This window comes from Pseudomyrmex gracilis, unplaced genomic scaffold, assembly GCF_002006095.1.
Source record: "Pseudomyrmex gracilis isolate BER0280 unplaced genomic scaffold, ASM200609v1 scaffold_16, whole genome shotgun sequence".
Lineage (NCBI taxonomy): Eukaryota > Metazoa > Arthropoda > Insecta > Hymenoptera > Formicidae > Pseudomyrmex > Pseudomyrmex gracilis.
The window spans coordinates 933,997-955,065 of record NW_018020600.1 but is presented as its reverse complement, the minus strand read 5'-3'; the positions used below and the strand labels follow the sequence as shown (position 1 = coordinate 955,065).

General features: G+C 34.8%; 1 protein-coding gene across 9 annotated transcripts in view; it reads left to right on the top strand.

The window, feature by feature from the left end:
* Positions 1–20,994, top strand: part of LOC109864019 (short-chain dehydrogenase/reductase family 16C member 6-like) — a 48,617-nt gene extending 27,623 nt beyond the window's left edge. Inside the window, exons 1-10 of one of the 9 annotated variants that reach the window (XM_020444797.1) lie at positions 14,866–15,084; positions 16,465–16,538; positions 16,670–16,762; positions 18,810–18,955; positions 19,077–19,228; positions 19,325–19,502; positions 19,739–19,868; positions 20,098–20,218; positions 20,491–20,616; positions 20,726–20,994. In XM_020444797.1, the coding sequence (XP_020300386.1) occupies positions 18,818–18,955; positions 19,077–19,228; positions 19,325–19,502; positions 19,739–19,868; positions 20,098–20,218; positions 20,491–20,616; positions 20,726–20,813 (933 nt within the window). In that variant the 5' untranslated portion in view covers positions 14,866–15,084; positions 16,465–16,538; positions 16,670–16,762; positions 18,810–18,817 and the 3' untranslated portion in view covers positions 20,814–20,994. Of the gene's footprint in view, positions 1–1,502; positions 1,675–14,865; positions 15,085–16,440; positions 16,539–16,669; positions 16,763–16,782; positions 17,368–18,335; positions 18,536–18,809; positions 18,956–19,076; positions 19,229–19,324; positions 19,503–19,738; positions 19,869–20,097; positions 20,219–20,490; positions 20,617–20,725 lie in introns of those variants that run through there. The other 8 variants (XM_020444795.1, XM_020444800.1, XM_020444796.1 and 5 more) reach the window with 8 other exon arrangements.
* Positions 20,995–21,069: the final 75 nt, after the last annotated feature.

The window sequence follows — 21,069 nt, the reverse complement described above, 5'->3', positions numbered from 1 at the left end:
TAAACATTTTGCTTAATCTGCAAAATATTTTGTTATTTTGTTATGTAACAAAATGATTCTTATGTACCATCAAATTGGTTTTGCTAAAGTAACAATAGATTTTGATATTAGAGCAAAATAAATTTACTGTATTAGCAGGACATTTTTGTTCTTTCAACAGAATATTTTATCAATTTGAGCAGAGCAAATTTGTCATATTAGCAAGCTACTTTTGCTATAGTAACAGATACACTTAGCTATGCAAAACAAACAATTTTGCTAGAAAAGCAGTTTTGCTTTGTAGCAAAGCATCTTTTGTAGATATTAGATATCTAAATTATTTTGCTATCTAAAACATACATAAGTAAGATCTAATAAAAAAAAGATAATATCAAAATAGATACAATAGTATATATTTTGATATCATCTTTTTATTAGATTTTATATCACTCAAGTGCCTCGATGGCCGAATAGGAAAGGCGACGGCCCGGAAAGCAGGAGATTCCAAGTTCGACTCTTGGCTGAGTTTTTTTTTGCAATATTTTAAAAATTAATTAAAGGAGTATTCGAAATCTCTCATATATGAGATGCAAAACTAGCATCCTGTATGAATTTTAGGAATTGAAAATTCTCAATAAAAAAACTCACGTGTAAGATTTACGTGAACACGTACATATGTGTACACATATATACACGAATATCATCGCAAAAAACATCCAGTAAATGACTCTGATTAATCGCATTTACATATACTTATTTACATATACTTATGTTTAAAAACTTCAGAGCCTAAAAAGATTGTATTAATAGTTATAAAATAAAGTTATATAAATTTGGCCATTCTTCATACAGTTTAAGAACTGATTCTGGATACATATCTTCAAAATCAATTTCTAACTAAAAAGTAATAAAAATAATATAAAGTAATAAAACATATAATAAATTACTAAAATAAAAATAATATTACATATGTATATAGTATGTATTTGTATGTATATAACATATTTATAAGAATATATACCAAAATGAATATCCTTTTAAAGTATTTAAAGCTAGATATTGTATGATATATTCATGAATATTAGGATTTTTTACTTTGTTTTCCTTTATCGTGTATTTTTAATTCATTAATTCTAATTTTTGAAGTTATTTGCCAAGAATTAATTACTCTTGATCAAGGTTGTACGTTATATCGTAACCATTCGAGATGTTCTTGGATGTCTTGTGAATATTTTTGTTCTAAAGTATATAACATTAATTTATTATTAATTTTTGTTATTTTATACTTATATTTATTCTATATATGTATATATTCAAAAGTGTACTCTTCACATACACATACACATACAAAATACTATATATATATAATGTTTAGATGTATATAATGTCACGTGACAGATGTAAATGAACCCGTTCACCTTTGTCACAACCGAAATCTTCTCCTCGTCTTCCTGAGTCTTTTGTCGTCACCTGAGTATATAAAGTGGCAAAAATCGCGAGACGAGAACTGATACGTCAGACTTGAAGCGAATAGGTAGTTAGAGTGCAAATTTGAGCGACACTTGTAAGTAGAGTAAAACAAGAGTGAGAGGTAACCTGAAGGCGAGATTGGCCTAATCAAAACAGACGAGGCAGAAGAGGCGAGTTTGATTCAACCGGAAGCGAGCGAGAAAACAACATTGCTGAGCTACGAAGGTGAGTTTCGAAGCCGCATTGTTTTTTTGTCTGTTGCGCCACTGTGTCAAATTTTTGTGAGACGAATCGAAAACACTGGTTCGCCGCCGGTATCGCGTAGAACAAAGAGAATTTTAACGAAATATATAAGGTTGTAAGAGCATTTTGCAGGATTTGCATCACATATATGAAGGACCCCGAATACCCCCCCAAACTAATTTAAAATATTACGAAAAAAACTCCTTAGCTAGGAATCGAACCAGGAATCTCCGGCTTTCCGGGCCGTCGCCTCTCCTATTAGTCCAAATAACGAAAGAGAATTTTGTTATTTGGTCTTGATCGCGTATCAAGTCGATTTGGCAGGGCGAGCAGCTGCGGTCGACCGGCGAGAAAGCACGCGGTTCCTAATAGTACGAAGAAACGCGAGATAGCGCGAGAAACCCGCTCAACTCGACCACTTGTAAATAATTTGTTCTGGAGGGTCGCACCTGATTGATTAACTTAGATAGTAACGCGTGTGTAATTAGTCTCGGCGGTTTTCCATCTTATCGAACTCTGCGGGTTATCGGACCTCGTGACAGTTATTGCGCTAAGATTTTCGTATTTACCTTGCGAGGATCCATACACAAACGCAGATGCTATCTACTTTATTATATTTCGCTAGATGAGGGTCGTCGAAAACATTCTCTCGAAATAGGTGTTATCGGACTGATCGGGTTAAAAAACTCAGGTTTTATCGGACGCAAATAGCGGCGGCAATCTTGTACAATTGTACCGCGAATAACTAAAAAGTTGAGATATCTTTTGTGACATAACGCGTGCGGCCGCTTCACTATTATGTAAGCGGCTGATCTGGCGTGTGTTGCTTGAGGAGGTTGTTGATTCGGCGTGCCGAGAATTCTAGCAAGCCTCTGACAAACATCAAGATGTTTGTCTCATGCAATTTCTGCGCCTGTTTAAAAACAAGAATCTTGCATCTGTTAACCTTGAGCGGCGACACGAAATTCTTGTAACTCTAGCAATTAACGATTGACTGAGAATTAATCTCGGGCTCTGACGTCTTTTAAACAAATAAATGAATATATGAATAGTCGTGAAGAGCCGTTCACTGGATGTTATGAGGAAAATATATATATGTGCGTGGACACACATATAAACGAATTCACGTGTTTTTGAATTGAAATTTCAATTCATAAAATCATACAGGATGCTATACTTGCATCTCATGTATGAAGGACCCCGTATACCCCCCGAACTAATTTTAAAATATTGCGAAAAAAAATTTCTTGTAATTCTATTTGTGTCTACGATCGGATTCTAGAATAAGTTGCATACAAATCCCCGAAATATCTTAGCTAGTCTATCGACGGACTCCGAAGATTGTTTCTTTTATCTTGTATTACCAATTAAGGCTCAAGAATATATTCATTGTTAATCTTTTATTCAAATTACATAGAGTGTTGCGTATTTTCATTTTGATTGATCCTCTGACATCACCCCGCCCCCCTCCGTTCGGGTTAGAACTAGCCGGTCCGGATTTCTTACGCGAGTCGTCCATTGACACGCGAGCCGCGTGTGTGGCGTACAACTCACATTTACATAATACAATCTTGACGACCTCGGGAATCCAGATTCGCTTTCGAGTTTAGAAGGCCGGTGACATTAGTTACAGCGGAGCCTTTTTCTACAGCGTCATTACGTAAACAATTACGTTGCAATATATAGTGTATAATGTTTCAATAATTTAAAAGAGTATGTGTATATTATATTGTGGTGTACAGTGTATTTATTTAAAAAATATATATTTTATATCTTGAATAGGTTCTCACAGAACGATTTAGGTTCAAACTTCACTTCTTTCACTTCACAACTTTACCGATCAGTCCAGCTTTCCTCATTGATCTTCTTATGTTATAATATTGATATATTAATTTCCTTTTTACCATTTTTTTCTCATTTTTATTATATCTGTTTATCCAGATTATCTAAAGTAACATTACATATATTTAAAATTAATAGCCGAAATAAATAACAAAAATATACAATTCAAATAAAGTTTTCGAAGAAACTCGAAATGTAAAGTAAATTAAAATTTTTTTTACTGAGTCAAATATATTAAAAACAAAAACCAAACTTTAAAATCTTACTGTATCTTTGCTGGAAAATAGTTTAACAACATGCTCAGTTATAAAAATTAATCGATCGGCATTGATTCTGAAAAAATAATATTTTGTATATAATATTACAGTTTAATGTTTAAAAGAATAATATTAAAAACATATTTTGTATTAATGCAAACTCGACAAAAAGATAAAATGCAATCTGCGAAGATGTTCAGTAAGTTGACCATTTTTTTTATATAACGATAACACTTGCTTTTCTCGAGTACTGTCTGATAATATTTGTTTCAGATTCTGTATAAATAGCAAAATATTATTTCCATAATATTATATCAAGAATATGTTTAAGATAATAAAAAAGCAATTATGTACGCGTACATATGATTCTCTACTATCTTCACTAACTTTTTTTAAAGTTAGTTCTTCTGTGTTCTTATCAAAAGTTCCATTTGTGTTTATAATTAATGCTAAATCTTATAGAACTTCTGGCTGGACAATTTTTATTTATGCTTGAAATTAATTCTGTGTCATTATCAAAGTACAATTAGCAAAAAGTGAATTTATTGTATTAGCAAATTATGATAGTTATATAGACAAAGTTATTCTACAAAACTTTCCTATTTCTCGTTCCTATTATTCGTTTCGAGCAAAACGAGTTTTGCTCTAGTATCAAATAAAATGAAACTTTAGTCATAGAAACAAACTTTTTTCTTTGTTATTACAAAAATGTAATAGCAATGACAAATTTGTTGCGGCAATATTATTTTTTTCCGTGTACCTACGATATCGCGGTTAAGATTTATCAAAATGACAAAGCGCGCAACGTACACCCTCCGCGTTTCCATTCGGCACATTTCTTCGTCGCAAATTTATTCAGTTTCAAAATCACAAATATTTGCATCTGGGTCTGACAAGCCGGCATACATATGTACATCTTGCGAGAAAAATCGGCAATATAAATAACAACAATAATACGTGGCTGGAGAATTCCCTTCTAGCAGTTTCCGAAAAAGACGGGCAGGATTGAACAAGTTCTCGCGGCCAGAGGAATCGTCCGTAACTTCTCCACGCGTCGCGGAATGCAGATATCGATGAGAGAATGTGGAGAAAAAATATTCGCATATCGGGGAACGAAGGGTCTGTCAGCTGCAGTCATAATCTGATGACTGAGTGACTTCTCGGCGGGGGCTGCCTGCCACGCAACCCCTAGCCCGGGAGCAGACGTTGAAAGTGAGGTCCCTCTTTCTTCTTCTTCTTCGCCGCGACTAACCAAGTGTAGTCTCGCGGCGAGAAGGGTATACGGCGCACCTCGTATTTGTCACCGGGTGCTAAGGGGTTGTCGGCTTGTCGCCACATAACTCTCCGGACGCTCCGTACGGCGGCGTCGTGTGCCTTAACATCACCCTCTAACTCAGCCTCTTATGCCTCTCCGTTTCACCGGCAGCGACGCGGCGCGCTCCTCTCCTCCCATCGTCCTCGTTTCTCCCCGTAGCGAATTCTCACCACACGCTGCTTCCAGAACACAAGCGAAATTTACATTCGACCTGGAATATTTCGCGGCGCCGCTGAAATGCAATTTGTTTCGTTCTGTCTACGTATATACGGGTTCCTTTTAACCTGTCTAAGGCGTCGGTGATCCACGTTGCGGCAAATTTATGTTGCTGTTAGTCTTGACTGTCTTGACCTTACTTGCGAAGCCGAATTGCTTCGTGGTAAAAACTTCCCGGCCTAATAAGCCGTCGTTATTATTTCTCGGCCATATCGTACTTGTCATGTTTTTCTAATTGCATTGGGATCGGTTTTAATTTTGATTTTAATTGTTTCCTTTCTTTTGATCTAAACGGTTTTTCCGAACGCAAGTAAATCGAAATATCCGACTGATTTGTGTCCGTGATTCAAGATTGCTTGGTTTCACGATTTCGTGGTCTGTCACGAGTTCTTAATAGATTCCAGTGGTCGCGTGGTTAGGATTAAAATCAGGTTGCGCGGATGACAAGGTGATTTCACGACTTTCTCCGGCGAATTGGATAGTGGCGTTTTTGAAGATTAGATTGCGACCACATCTTTCAGTAGGTTGAACCTTTGACGTCCGTGATCAATCTTGCATGAAGACGATTTCCCGACAGATTCGAGACCGCGAAAATCTGCGGACATCAGAGCCTGCGGGGGTTATGGCGCACATATCGAATTCAAAGGCAGAAAATCTCGTGAAAGGGTTTAGGGGAATCGAAAACGGCGAATTCGATATCAGCGCTATCTCGCATCTGCATTTTGGGAAAACCGGACGAATTTACATTTGATGCCGTCACGCGATTCGATGTGTCTACCTTTCCATATTCAAGTATGCTGATATCGTTTATGAAAGTGTTTAAAAAATCGCCCGGGTAATTTCAAACGGGTAAGAGGGTAAAAATTCATATGTAACATAAAAACAATGGATTTTTTTTCGCGCACAAACATATATATATTGGTTTCAAGAAAATACTTGACACTTGGTTATATTTTGATAAACACTTGTGCCAGGGAAATTAAGACTTAGGGGAGTATTTTTTTTTCTCAAGAGATAAAAAAATAAAGTTATTCTAAAGACAATAAATTTGTGAGATATGAGTGAGAGATATGTGATATTGTGCGACGAAATACGTGCGAGGAAGGAAAAAGGCATTCGAGCGATGTACGATACGCGAAAAAGAAAAGACGAAAGACGCGAGGTGCCCCGAGATTACGAGAGATGAAACTTTCATAAAACATACCGCTCACGACTCGTTCGTCGACTTTCAGCAGTCCGCACTTGGCTCAGGGAGAATTTAAAAGCAGCACGGATAGGTGGGTTGGTAAGTACGTGGATATTAAAGGAGTTTAGGGGACAACCATCTTCCTCTCTCTTACACACATATTCTCTTTCTATCTTTTTCTATCTTCTTCTCTAGGATCACACGTTGCGTTTTAAACTCTTAACACTAGGTCGGGTGCAAGCATCTCGTCGACTCGAGCAACGTGACCGAGTGTGGAGTATCGGGAAGAAAGTTGATTTTTGAGTATCTCTCTCTCTCTCTCTCTCTCTCTCTCTCTCTCTCTCTCTCTCTCTCTTTCTCGTCACTTGAAGTTTCCAGTGGCTAGGTGACGGGAAATTCGTTAACCGGATGTATATTTTATCGGAATACTTTTCTAGCTCTCTGGAAAGAACTGAGGAATGTTTTTTTTATCTTACATTTCGCTCGATTACATCAAGTTCGATGTACGATCTCGCAAAACTCTTGTTGAAGTTACGAAATGACTTTCGTTGAAAAATGAATAACAGGATATTTTTAATGTTAGAATGTAAAATATTTTGACATTTGTTTTGATTAAAATATTATTTATTTAAATTCGATGTTGTAGCAAGTTTCACGAGATCTTCGAACATGTAGAGAAAGAGAGAGAGAGAGAGATAAGTAAAAACTTTTATAAACAAAATTTGTAAGTCTCTCACAAATTGGCTTGAAGATGCGCAAGAAATATTTCATTGTTCTGATTCCGCGTGTTTCTCTTTGATATGTAGCAGTAACTGTGTACGCCCGCTTATTTGTGTAACGAAGTAATTAGATACGAACATACGTGACTGTCTTTGCAAATACAATGTTAGTGTCTGATGTTCTAACTGACGCTTTCACAATACGAATTTGTTAACTGAATACTGTGAGAGACGTTGTTTGAAGGTGAATTAATTCTCCTTTTGAGTTACGGTTAATCAACACCCTTTGTAATTAGAGCACGTGGTTTTAATTTCGGTACTTTTAACAAACAGGCATAAAACTGAGACAGAATATATATATATATATATATATATATATATATTTTTTTATATATATATATATATATATATATTTTTATATATATATATATATATATATATAGTATACAAGACTTATATATATATATATTATATAAGACTTGTTCATTAAATACGCGATAAATACAAAAAACTTAAAGAATAAATAACGAAAGACTAAAGAAAGTGTCATAGTATCATCTGAGACTTGCTGGGAATAATCAATATATATATGATGTGAGATTAATTATAAGACGTCAGGGTCCACAATATTGTCATCTTGTTTAGCGCTCTTTCTTAATCTTTAGAATTTCTCTCTCACGACAGATATAATTCATTAAAGAGAAACTCTTAGTGTTGTCAAATTAATTTTACTTTTGGACGGGCGTCTACACTCCGTGATTAATGATTTGAAAGATGGCGCGTAGCTTTTTTTTTATCATACACACAGCATATAAATTTGTGATAATATATTACAAATTGATTTTTAGCAACGAATGTTTTGAATCGAAAATCTCTTCGGCATCATGAACAGGCTGTTTGGACGCTCATCAAGTTTGCAGACGAAATTATAATATTCGGTCAATGCGCAATTTACAAATCAGACAGCACGTAATGGAAATATGATCATTAACATGGAAACTAACAGAATAGTGACAAATGTAGTAGAATGTAAACTGATAGAGATACGTATCGGAGTATAATATCAAACGATAATGAGTGTAAACAATTACGTGCTGAGGATGATAAATTAAGCGTGCTCGCGCATATAGTTATCATATAACTGTTATCCGTGTTCAGAGTGCAATGACAGAAGTGCGCGGAAATAGCGATTCTAATCGACAGTAACACTCTCCGATCCACAGTAATGAAAAGCGATAATGCATGAATTGCACTTGCACATTCCACCTGCTGCAATACATTTCACTAATGTAACTTTACTTGTTTTAGTTGTTTATTTGGTAAATTAATAGGCGCGTAACAACAATGCGTTACAAATAAAAATTGCTATAAATATGTGACGCAACAACAGTTTTATTAAATATTAGGTTATACACATATACAATAAAATAAAACAATAAAATAAACATATACAGAAGAGTTACCAATTGTGAGAGTCATATATTAAACGAATCTAGTTGTCTAAATGTCTTTTTTATTTATTGCGAGAAATAAAAATCGAAATGTCTGGCACGACTTTGAGCGAAATAAACCGTGAATGCAATTATTTCAGGTTGTTAGATTCTGCAAATGACAAAGCGTAAGTGGCCACGTGAATTTTAGTTACGTTAGTCACACCAGAGAATTTCGCAATGTAACGTCGCATAAACTTAAGTTCACGAAATTTCCTGCTGTGAAATTATGGCGCGCGTGTGTATGCGCATTATCATATCACCGGTGCGTTCGTGGCAGAGACTGGCTGGAGAATTAATGTGAGCACAACTGACGTAATATATTCATAATTGAAGAGAAAATTGTTCTATATCAGTATCGTAATAAAATTGACCAAACTTTGAGAATTTTCCAGATATTTATTTTTTTTTTTTTTACTTGTTTTATCAGACGTGCACATTTAAGAATAATAATGTACATATAATTCATTGAGAGAAAGATTGAAAATAAAAATAATTTTATTTATTAGTCAGCTATTATAATGTCTGATTTTTTTTACCTGAATATGATTCTATTTGGTGTGATTAAATATGCGATGTGTAAATCAAGTATGAGTAAATAAAGTGAAATCAATAAGCCACATCAAGAAACAAATAAATGCATCAGTTATATAAATCAAATCAATCAATGCGGTCTGATCAATAGCATGGTTCGGTTAAAATACACGCTCGGTTGATTGGAAATTGCGCTTTTATCGTGTATGAACTTTAGCCCAATTTTTTTTGCGAATGCTACAAAAATCCGTTTCAATTTGAGCGCCGCAGATGCTGGTTTCGCAAAATCGCGGTAAAACTTTACGACGAACATTTCTATTTTGAATAAAACATATTCACAGATATATATTAATTAATGTGTCAGTAAAATTCTCGCCGGATAGTATCGGTAATCCTACAAACGATCAGATCGAGCATACTAATCGGTTGCCGCTAATCCATTTTCGCTAGGTCCGTATTTATTACGTGAGAAATCGTATTGTCAACTGTAATATGCTATATGTGACAACATATGATAATGCCGCATCTTGTTTTGTCTGTTAGAATTACACTTGGTGTATTCACACAAACGTAACGATTGAAATACGATATTGGATATTAATGCGACTTCCAATTTGTTATTTCTGGTGTGAATTTAGTTCTCTTATTTAATAAAAATCTTCAGAATTTCGCTCATGTGTACACATGGAACGAACGCCTAGTAAGAGTAGCTTTTAAAAAGCAGCTTTACTGGTTTTGCAATTATCTGTCAAAAGTACATATTTGTTTGAAAACCAAATAGTGCAGTTATATTTGGTTTGCATTTAAGTTTTCCGTCTATACTAACTATTTTGTGCATTAGTTCGTTCGTTACTCCCTCCTTTACATAGCTAGAGGGCCGCAGTTAGTATGCGTCGTTCGACCGTATTGTTTTAACGTTACGGATTTGCGTTCGTATAATACGGGCATCCTTTCAGCATTGCGCACGCACAATGCGCCAGTTGTCGTCGTGAATAATATAAACATACGTTTCAGCAACGTATTAACAAAAAACTCAACCGCATTTTTCGCTACGTTTGCATCAAACGTGAGCGCATTGTGTGTCAGCACATTTTAAACATATTTCATGAATGTAATCAATAATAATAATTCTTTAGAATTATTATTACACTGTGTGGTTTTTCTCTTCGTTGGGAGATGCGCATAAATTTCGCTCGTCGGAGATTAGTATCTTAAATCTGAGCCGCAATTTACAAGGGAAGCGAAAAAGACGTGCTTTTTGATATCTGTTTGTTGTGACGTGACGTGATGTTGTTGTACATACGTGTGTACGGCTTCGGAGATTCGTTTTTCTGTATTTAGAAAAAGAGCGCCGTATCGGCGTCAAAAGGACCCATCCAGGCGTGAATCTCCTCAGAAGCCAGATGTCCCCTTTGAGTTTTTGTCCTACATCACCGTTTTATCTATGGGTCTATGGTAAGGTAAGCATGACGCATACGTGTCAGGCTGGTATGCGTAGTAAAACAATTTTTCGTACCCCGCTGCTTCGTCTCTGAACTTCTGACGTGCTTTTTCGCGCGACATGCTATACATCACTTTGCCGTTCTGTGGTGTTTCCCTCAAATAATAAATGATCTAATCGGAAGAGAGGATGGCCGCGGAACAAGGGCAAGAAAACAAGAAAAGAGAAAATTCTTACAAGAGAATATAGTTTTTAAAATGTATGACAATGATGTTTTAACATATAATTGCCATATCTATATTATTTTTATTCTACATAAATATATGCAACTGCACGATAAACTTAGACGTTATTGTCGCAACGTGAAGCTTTAAACTTTAGATAGTATCCGTTGAATATTTCTCGAAAAATATGTACAAGATTATTTGGTACGAACTATCTCATCTGTACTATTTTTGGACATAGCATTTTGCATATGTGAAGCGTTTTGATTATGTTAAAGCAAGTTTCTGCTTAATCTAAAAAGTTAAAGTCAATCAAGTCTTCAACGCAGAACCGATAAATCTTGACTTTTTATGCACAAATCTGTATATAAATAAATAACAAGATGAGAAGTAAGAAACAGTCAAACTGATCGATAAACGGAATTTACGAAATTATAAATATAGCGATTAACATATTAATCTTGTTTTTTATAACAAAAAATAAATAATAAAATGACACAACAATATAAAGATCGTATTAATTATCTGCAACATGTTTTAATCTCTAACTTATTTAACACATCTAGTTTATTTAATAAACGTTGAGATATATAAAAGTGCGTCGAATACTTCATATATTCAGTTTATACTTGATGATAAAACGTAAGAGATAATTCGAAGCACTTTTGTATATCTCGTAACGTTTGCGGTCTAGCAGTAGAACGTCGTACTACACACGCTTTACTTCCATCGTTTCGCGAACGTTTATGGCTTTTGGACTGCGTAAGATGTGTGACTCGATGGTAGTTGCTCGTGTACGACATGTAGTACGTGCGGGGATGTGGTACGTACGTACAGATGCAGAACGCGACACAACTCGCACATAACACGGACTACTCGCAAGCGACCACTCTCTCTACTTTTAGAACAAAACATGCGTTATTCCCTCAACTTGCGTGATATGAAATTAAAAATTCGGTACACAGAGAAATATTAAAGTAAAAAGATTTTGTGTTTTTATATTTCGAAATATACTAGAAAATTCTGAGATATCTTCTTGCATAATGATTTTTTAAATTTTACAGAGAAAACAAATGAGTTAATTAAATATTTTCGAGTTAAATTTAATTTAAATTACGTGTATTAATTTATACGTTAAAAAAATAATTTGCACGTATATATATATATATATACATCCAACGTTTGACTTTTACTGGGCTTCTTATTTTTTAATTTTTTTTTTTTATAAATACTCGAAAATGTTTTTGTGACGGCAAAATCGTTTTGCTAAAATTGATCGCTCGTTGAAAAATCGGACGACGATGATCAACTAAAAAGCAAAAGTAACGCAAAGTACAACGAGCTGCGAACAGCAGGCTAATTTTCTTTGCGGAAGGATAACATCCTCTCTTTCTCGTCGAGGAGAGCGGAATGTAGGCCAACCTGACTGGCAAACCGGAGAAATCTTGAGGAAGCGGCTCTTACTAACAGTAAGTGCACGTAAGAAAGAGCTTGTGGTCTCGAAAGCCGGGCAAAGAGGAGCCGTGCGCGCTTGAGGGATGGCGCGAGTGCACAGCTTCAACGCGTGCTATCAGCTACTTTGCATTTCGTTGTTATTCAGAAATAGTCGCAAACCGCCCCGCCTGGAAACCGGTGGCCCGTCCGTTGCTTTCCACCGCATCTGTCTCGTTTCTTCCCGTTTTGTCTATCCTCTTCACCTTTCCCTCCAGTCCAGCCGTTGCTCCGACGTTCTGGTTCCCGCCGCTTCTTACCCGACGAGATGTTTTATTAATGAAAATGAAGGGGCTTCTTATATTTTCCTTACCCGCGGAGTCGGCCGGCTCTTGTCCTCCATCCTTCTTTCTTTTCTTCGCGGATCTCTCTTTCTTCCGACACTGCTGTTTCTATTTTCCCCGACGGTTCTCTCTCTACCGTCGGGGCGACGATATCTCGCGCAACCCTCCGCCTTTCTTCTGCTCGCCGTCAGTTCCACCATTTGCACGTGGCGGTAATATTACTTTCCGTGTACCGGACCGGCCTCCGGGGAATGCGACAACGAGCTTTGCGCGAAATTAATTCAGACCGGTATCATGCGTGCCTCGGTAAACCGAGTTTGAATTTACGAAAAAAGAAAAAGAGCAAAGCGAAACAACCGGCATTCTGATACGAAAACGGAAATAATAACCGCGAAGATAGAGACTGATGTGTTGAATTTCATTAATTTCGATTAGATAGAGGTTTCAAGGTGCATTGTAGCCAATTTTATTAATCGCATTTGATGCTGACTGGAATATTGCATTTATTAAAATCGGAATAAAAGATATGACCATACAGGATCGATAATTGTGTAGAATGTATTAACAAATGAAGTATTAATAATATATCATTGTGCTGTGAATACAAAATTAACGTGTTTGAATTGTCGAAGCGTGGTAGATATATACTCCGGCAGCCATTTATGGAGCGGAAGCGAAGGAGGACTATTCTCGCCGAATGTGGACAGAGCGGTCCGCAAAACTCAGGAACAGAAGCGATGGTGGCCGGCTAAAGGGTGTGCTGTACCGGTCACTGTGTGCATAAATGCACAGTCGGGCGAACAAACCGTCAGGCCGGTTGAAACGCAGTTTGCAGGAAAATCAAGCAAAAGCAGAGGCTGGTTGCGCGAACGGAAATGGAGTGTCGTCCTGTTTCGCGCCCTTCGCCGTTCACCTCGCCGTTCCTGGTGGATGTCTCGTTTTTGCGCTTCTGTAACCATATATACATACACACACACACACACGCGCGCGCGCGCACATATCGTCGCCAATATATTTCAACGATTTATCAAAATCTACAATAAATAATAATTATTAATCGTCTCTATTTTAATTCTTTAATTTTTATGATTAATTTTTCTGCCGACAAGATTCGTTCTCACGGTTCTTCGTTCTGTGACGAAAGATTCCGCAGATCAATATCTTCGGTCTTGTCACTCTTCCAAATGCGTTTTTCTTTTCCACGACTTTTATTGCTTTCAGTGATGTGCACTCGAGCTGCATGGCGTCGCGCATATTTCATTCTACTCTTTGAACATGCAAATTCTGCTCGAAATTCGGTGCTTTGCAAGCAGTATAAAAATAACGTACTAATCACATTTTTGACATACTAATCACGTGAAACGTGCATTAAATAAAAAGAAAATATATCAACAAATCGTGTACATTAAATTAGCATTATCTTTAAATATAGTATTAAACTTATTGCTTTTAATAAATGTGTTTTACATATTGTATAAAAATGTAAAAATTAAAAATATAAACTAAATGCTTTAAATTAGAAATAACTTTTCGTAAAAAGTATGTATGTTATACTGCTGAGCAGTAGTTGTACACATATATCATATCATTTAGGTAGTAGATTATTATGTTGATGATTGTGTCATTTATCTTATTATGTAATTATCATAATGTTAAATGTGCATTGTTTTAAATTGCAAATTTAATCACACATGTCAAAATATTGTTTTAAGAATTTTGGTCTGGAATTTAGTACATACAAAAAAAAACCCCAATTGCTGATCCTTCTGCTCACGTAAAAAAATTAATATAAAAGCAATAGATATATTTTTTTAAATAACCTGTACGTATGCATTATGTTTCCTTATCGATTTGAATGTGTCAATGCACGCAGTTTTCTTAAGACGCAATCTAATAGTAAGACGCTGTGTCATAATCGAATAACAAATCTGGGATTAAAGTATTTATTCATTACGCGTCGAAAGTGAGAGAGCGATAAATCAATGGTAAACAAAATACTAAAGTTCCAAGAAACTTCCTCTTATCGTACTACAAGACTGAATATGTCAACTTTTTTTCCGTACATTGCGACACACTATGATGTAATCGGTAACATTGTTTACGACTGCGATAAAACAAGTATGAAAAGCGAATTAACTAATCACAAGCGATTGGCTGGTGTATAAAGATAATGTTGAGACGCAAAAAGTCAGAGCGGTACTAATCGTCGCTAGAAGTTGTGTCCGATAAAGTCATCTGCCCGGAAATCGCGTTCTCCGCGACGTGAGAATAAGTAATCAATTCTAGTGTAATTTTTTAAAAGTAAATATATATTTAGTATTGAAATATAAAAATTTGATTATTGTTCTCTGTGCCGGATATCTTACTTTGTCCTCGTAAAAACAGCACACATAGTAAGTATGTTGTCTTGTATTATTATAACAAATAAAAACACAATTATACATGCTAATACTTACGAAAGAAATATATTATTAACGTAAAAGTGAGTGCAATCCATCAGTTAGTTGACTGTTAGTCTGACTTGATCGTGCGCTGCGATTGAAACGCAATAAATGTTGGTTATCGTAAAATCGTTTTTTACTTATGAAAAGCTTCTCTAGCCTAAACAATATAGCAGGCGTTGTTAATTATAATTGCTACGGTCAAAGAGCAAACGTGCAAACCACGTTTGTCGCTCTTGTTTTGCAACGAGTTAATTACGGGAACAGAGTCTATTACTCTGGCACAATGTCAACTCATAGCAGCGCAGTTGGATGCACAGTTAATACCCGAATTTAATTTCCTCTGCAGCCGCTCGAACTCTCATCCGCCTCAGTCGTTGTAATTTTATTGACTATAAACATTAATTGTCTTAAACGTTACTTGTGAATTTGACTAAGGTTGACCTTTAGCGCTGAAGTTGTTTCTTATAGAATTGCTATAATATATCGCACATTTGTAGAAAATGTTCACTTATATCGAGACATACATAAGTTTTTTTGGCTAATTATGCAAATATACATGAAAATAAATAAATAATAATTTATACATCTAATTTTATATGTACATGTATGTAATGTATCTCTCTATAATATATATGTCTCATGAAGACCGTATCGTAACGCTCGTAGGCAGGTAAAAGAGATTATTCTGAGACAAAAAGTCCTGAACCATTTTTTTCTATTACATATAATAAAGGAGTAATTATTGAATAAATCAAGCCAATCAGCGCCGACCTTTATTCGGGCGCACGTTAGTGAGCCGCGCGGAGCGCTCACGCACACCAGGCGCGTAGTTCACTGATGTGCGTTCGGCTAAAGGTCGGCGCCGATTTATTCAATAATTACTCCTTTATTATATGTAATAGAAAAAAATGATTCAAGACTTTTCGACTCAGAATAACTCTTTCTACCTGCCTACGAGCGGTGATACGGTCTTCATGAGACACCCTGTATATTATACATATATCTCGGTCAATGAAAAGTAAACTTTATTTTTCATTTCAAAAATTACACATGTCTTGATGTAATAAGACGTACTACATCACAGTGTTATAATGTACAAAAAAGAAGCTGCCATATTCCGTTTTGCAGTAAGACAATAGAAAATTCCTCGGAACTCCAGTATTTCGTTCCTAAGTTGAAGTTGCGCGTACTTATTGCTCTCGCTCTTGTCGCCGTCAACGCGCACAGAAACCTCGCGCATTCAGAATAATTCTCACGCTACATTATATCGTGCAGCCGTAAATAAGTACTAACTTTTAATCCCAGATTTGTTACTCGATTGTATCACAGCGTCTTACTTTTGGATTGCGTCTTAAGAAAACCGCGTGCATTGACACGTTCAAATCCATAAGAAAACATAATGCGTACGTACAGGTTATTTAAAACAAAATATATATATATATATCTGTTACTTTTATATTTATTATTTTTACGTAATTTTTTTACGTGAGCAGAAGGATCAGCAATTGAAGTTTTTTTGTATGTACTTTTGCAGTTCCTCTGTCGCGTATAATGAGCTAATAATAAACACGAAAATGAGCGGAAGTAAGCGGAACAATATCGAACAGGCTAGGTGCAGTCGTGAAGTGTAAGTGGAAGTACAAGTAATCACTGCATGGAAGTTAAGTCTAGTGTTGAGTCTCGGGAATGTCTGCCCGCTTGGCTACACACTTTAGATCTACGCTAGTTCCGAGCGAGTTGCACGAGACGACTGCACACGACGAGACGTGGGTACGCGTGTTCGCGAAACGTCCGGACGGAAGTTCCTCCTCTTTAGAAGCAAACCGGGCGTTGTAATCGTCGCGGTATATTCCTGATGACGGTTAACGAAGTAGTCGTTGCGCACAAGGCAGCGCGCAAGGTAGCGCAGATTCGCTCGAGCGCACGTCTGTTCGGATGAAGATGCTCAGACTCAGCGTCTCTCGACGCCTCCTGCAAATTCTCTCAACTCCTATGCGCAACCATTTTCACTGGTTCATGTATCTTCTGGTGAGCGCGGATTGAAAACTGTCTCGCGCAAACCAACAGTCGCATGATTTTAAGGCAGGATTCTCGTAGTAGCGAATGCAACCGCCGAAAACGCCGGCTGGAGAGCTTGCCAACTCGAGTGCACAACACCGGTGCATAAAGATCTCATGCGTCGAGTTGTTGCTTGCGAAAAACGAGACGCTTTATAGCATACAAGTGATACATGTGCGTTATTTCAAATAAAATATATATTTACATTTATCTTTACGAATGATTTGAGAATGTAATTTACGCGTCACTAAAATCATCACTTTGTTGTAAAAACATTTTATCTTCAATAGTCATATATACTTATTAACATGATTCTCTGGCAAAATAATAATAGACATTAGATAGTTTCATTTTCTCACATTAAAATTGTGTTAAAAATAGTAGATTTTTATACATTGTTAGAATTGTTTCTCTCTTTCTCTCTCTTTCTGTTTCTATCGCTGAAAAATTTACAGCAGGAGTAGGATTATATTATTCTGGAATGTGGAACTCTCTCTCTCTTTCTCTCTCTCTTTTTTTTCTTTTAAGGCAACTTCTGCATAAGATATGAGAAATATTTTTATATCTAAAACATACTATAAAAGTTTTCCAATGTGATATTCAGAAGGTTTATTTATTTTCTCTGACGGCGTTCACAAAACACACACTCTCTTTCGTTGCTATGGTTTAATATTGCATTTTATCTTTCGCGATAACATATAACAAGCATAAAATAATACAAAATATAGTAAAACTTAAGGCAAATACATACTAATATCTATACATAAACTTATATGTGGCCACACATATAATGTATTTATACATAGATACATACTAAGATCTTTCACAATTTAGTGATCTGCAACATTAAAATGAGATGACTATGAAATAAAAAGATTAAATCTGGCATTAAGTTTACTTAACAAAATAGCTTTAATGTTAACTCAATTAAAACAATATACAAACTGCAAGCGTAAATTAAATAAAATGTAAAATAGTTGATCTTTTCAAAAAACCTGCTCTCTTAAGTAGAATCAGTTTGCAATGCACTGATACTTAAGAGAGTGAATCTAAAATTAAATAAAATACAAAGTAGTTGACCTTTGAAAAACCGGATACCTGATCGGACACTTTTACTTTGAGATCAGTGATGTACTTGTTAGTAAAGCAGCAGCATTCGTCATATAAAAAGATATACTGTTTAAAGACATATGTTGTATAAGTGCTGACAATATTACAAATTATAAATATACGTGCAATTAAAGAAAAGAACACTTTTAGTTTTTCAACAAAATATTTTCGTAATTTGAGCGAAACAAATTTGCTATACATATTAGCAAATGTTCAGTGTTCTCGGCTAAAAGTGAGAGAATAATGGTTATACTTATTAATACTAAGAATATGGATATTATCATTAACATTAGGATATTCTGTGTGTTTACTAGTGCAATTGTGTTTTAAGTTAACAGTTGTTTTAAGATAAAAAATTGTTTTTTGTATCACTCGATTTATTTGTCACTAAGTTTATGCAAACTTATATTTTCTGAGATATTCAAATGTTCTGATATTTTTTTTCTACCATGTATATGTTATAACTAATATTTATATTATAAGAAAGAAAAACATTATTTTTTCAGATAACAACATGGAAGTACTTGAGATTGTATTGATTTTAATTGAGATACTATTAGTTATTTTGAAAATTCTCTATTACATTTGCGAAAGTCTATACAAAGTTTTTATCCCAATGAAGAAAAAAAACGTAGCTGGCGAAATTGTTTTGGTATTTATTAAAATTATATTTATAACACACACACACACACACACACACACATATATATATATATATATATATATATATATATTATATTTTCATGTACAGCTTTTATTGTATATTATAACAGATAACAGGCGCGGCTCAAGGAATCGGTAAAGAATTAGCACTTGGTTATGCAGCATTAGGAGCAAGAGTAGTATGTTGGGACATAGATAAAAGTACAAACGAACAGACAGTGGATACAATTACAAGAGCGGGAGGCTCAGCATATGCGTACAAGTAAGATAATAATTTATTCAGATCTCAGTCCAATAAACATACTAAATTGGATTTATAAGACTATTGTCAATACTGAAATATGATTTTCGACTACAGATGCGATGTATCAAATCGAGAGGAAGTTGTTAAAGTAGCGGAAAAAGTGAAAAAAGAAGTGGGTGATGTTACTATTTTAATCAACAATGCTGGCATCGCACCTGTGCGAAAATTTTTGGACTGGAGCGTTGAGGAAATTAAACGGGTTATAGATGTAAATTTAATGGCTCATTATTGGGTAAGTAATATATTTGAGATATTTGAGATATAAATATAGAATTTGTAAAAAATATATATTTAATGTATATATATACTGTATTACATGTATATATACTGTGCATAATTAAAATAATACAAATTATCGCGCACTTGTAAGAGACTAAAACATATTAAGTAATTAAAATTATTTACATTTGCAAATGATTATTATACAATAATCATTTGCAAATATAAATAATAAGATGTCACTTCTAGACGCTACAAGAATTTTTGCCAAAGATGATCGAAAAGAATCACGGTCACATTGTGACAATATCGTCCTTGGCATCGATTGTTACGGGTCCTCACGGAACGACTTACTGTGCCTCAAAGGCCGCAGTTACAGGTAATGTTAATTGAATAAATGAAATCGCAATTTTTAAACGTGTTAGTATCATATTAAATATTTTTTTATATACATTAACATATGTTGCGTACATATATTTCTATATATACATATATATGTCTGTATAAGTTTGTAAATAGGGTATATACACAAGGCGATTCATATAACACAAATATACGTAACTACAATTCCTTTGTAATTTCCTGACATATATCAATATATATTGCAGCACTTACGGATTGTCTTAGATTAGAACTTGATAAATACTACAATGGAAGATCCCCAATTAATTTTACGCTTATACTTCCAAGTTTTGTACGGACCAAATTAGTAAGAAGAGCAAATTTCAAGTGAGTATAATAAAAATTGTATTACATATTTGTAAAAACAAAAGATGGCACACAAAAATTAAAAAATTTAATTTAAATTTAATTTTTTCTAATTGTTATATAAAACTAAAATGTTGTTTTTCTAAAAGTCGAAATATCTTTATGTTATAATCTAAGCTATCGTTAGCGATGTAATAGTTTGTTGCACATATTTTTAGATTAATATGTCAGTAGTTATTTTTATATGTTATACCTTTTAAATCATATAATCTAAATTTTTTATTTATTTCTAGATTTCCCTTTTTTGTACAATTTCAATCTCCACAGAAAACAGCTGGAGCAATAATAGATGCGCAACGACAAAATGTAAAAGAGTTATCTATACCTTCGAGTTTTTCTTTTCTGATTAAATGCCTAAGGTATATATCTGTTTTATATGTTTATAATGTGCACACAGATATATGCACACACAAACGTGTGTAATATATTATCACTTCATATAATAAAAACAATATCGTCTTATTTCAGAGTTTTACCTCAGAAAGCATATGATTGTATACACGATTTCCTCGGCATAAACGTCGAAGTGGATGATCCATCCGAGTCGTACATTTAGGATAAGTCGCCCGAATATGAAATACTTTTTATTGATTGCCTGTTTTACCTAATTGCCGAATTTTTATGAAAACTTAAATACTATATATTTTTAGGAAATTTCATCTTCTTTTAAATGTGTAAGAGCGAAAACTTTGCGTCAGCTCTTTTTAAGATGTAAAATAAACAAATGCTTTGATACATTTAAATTGTACAACTGATAATAATAAACACAAGCGCAAAAATGTAAAATGTTACAGAAGTTAGGTATTGCAAAT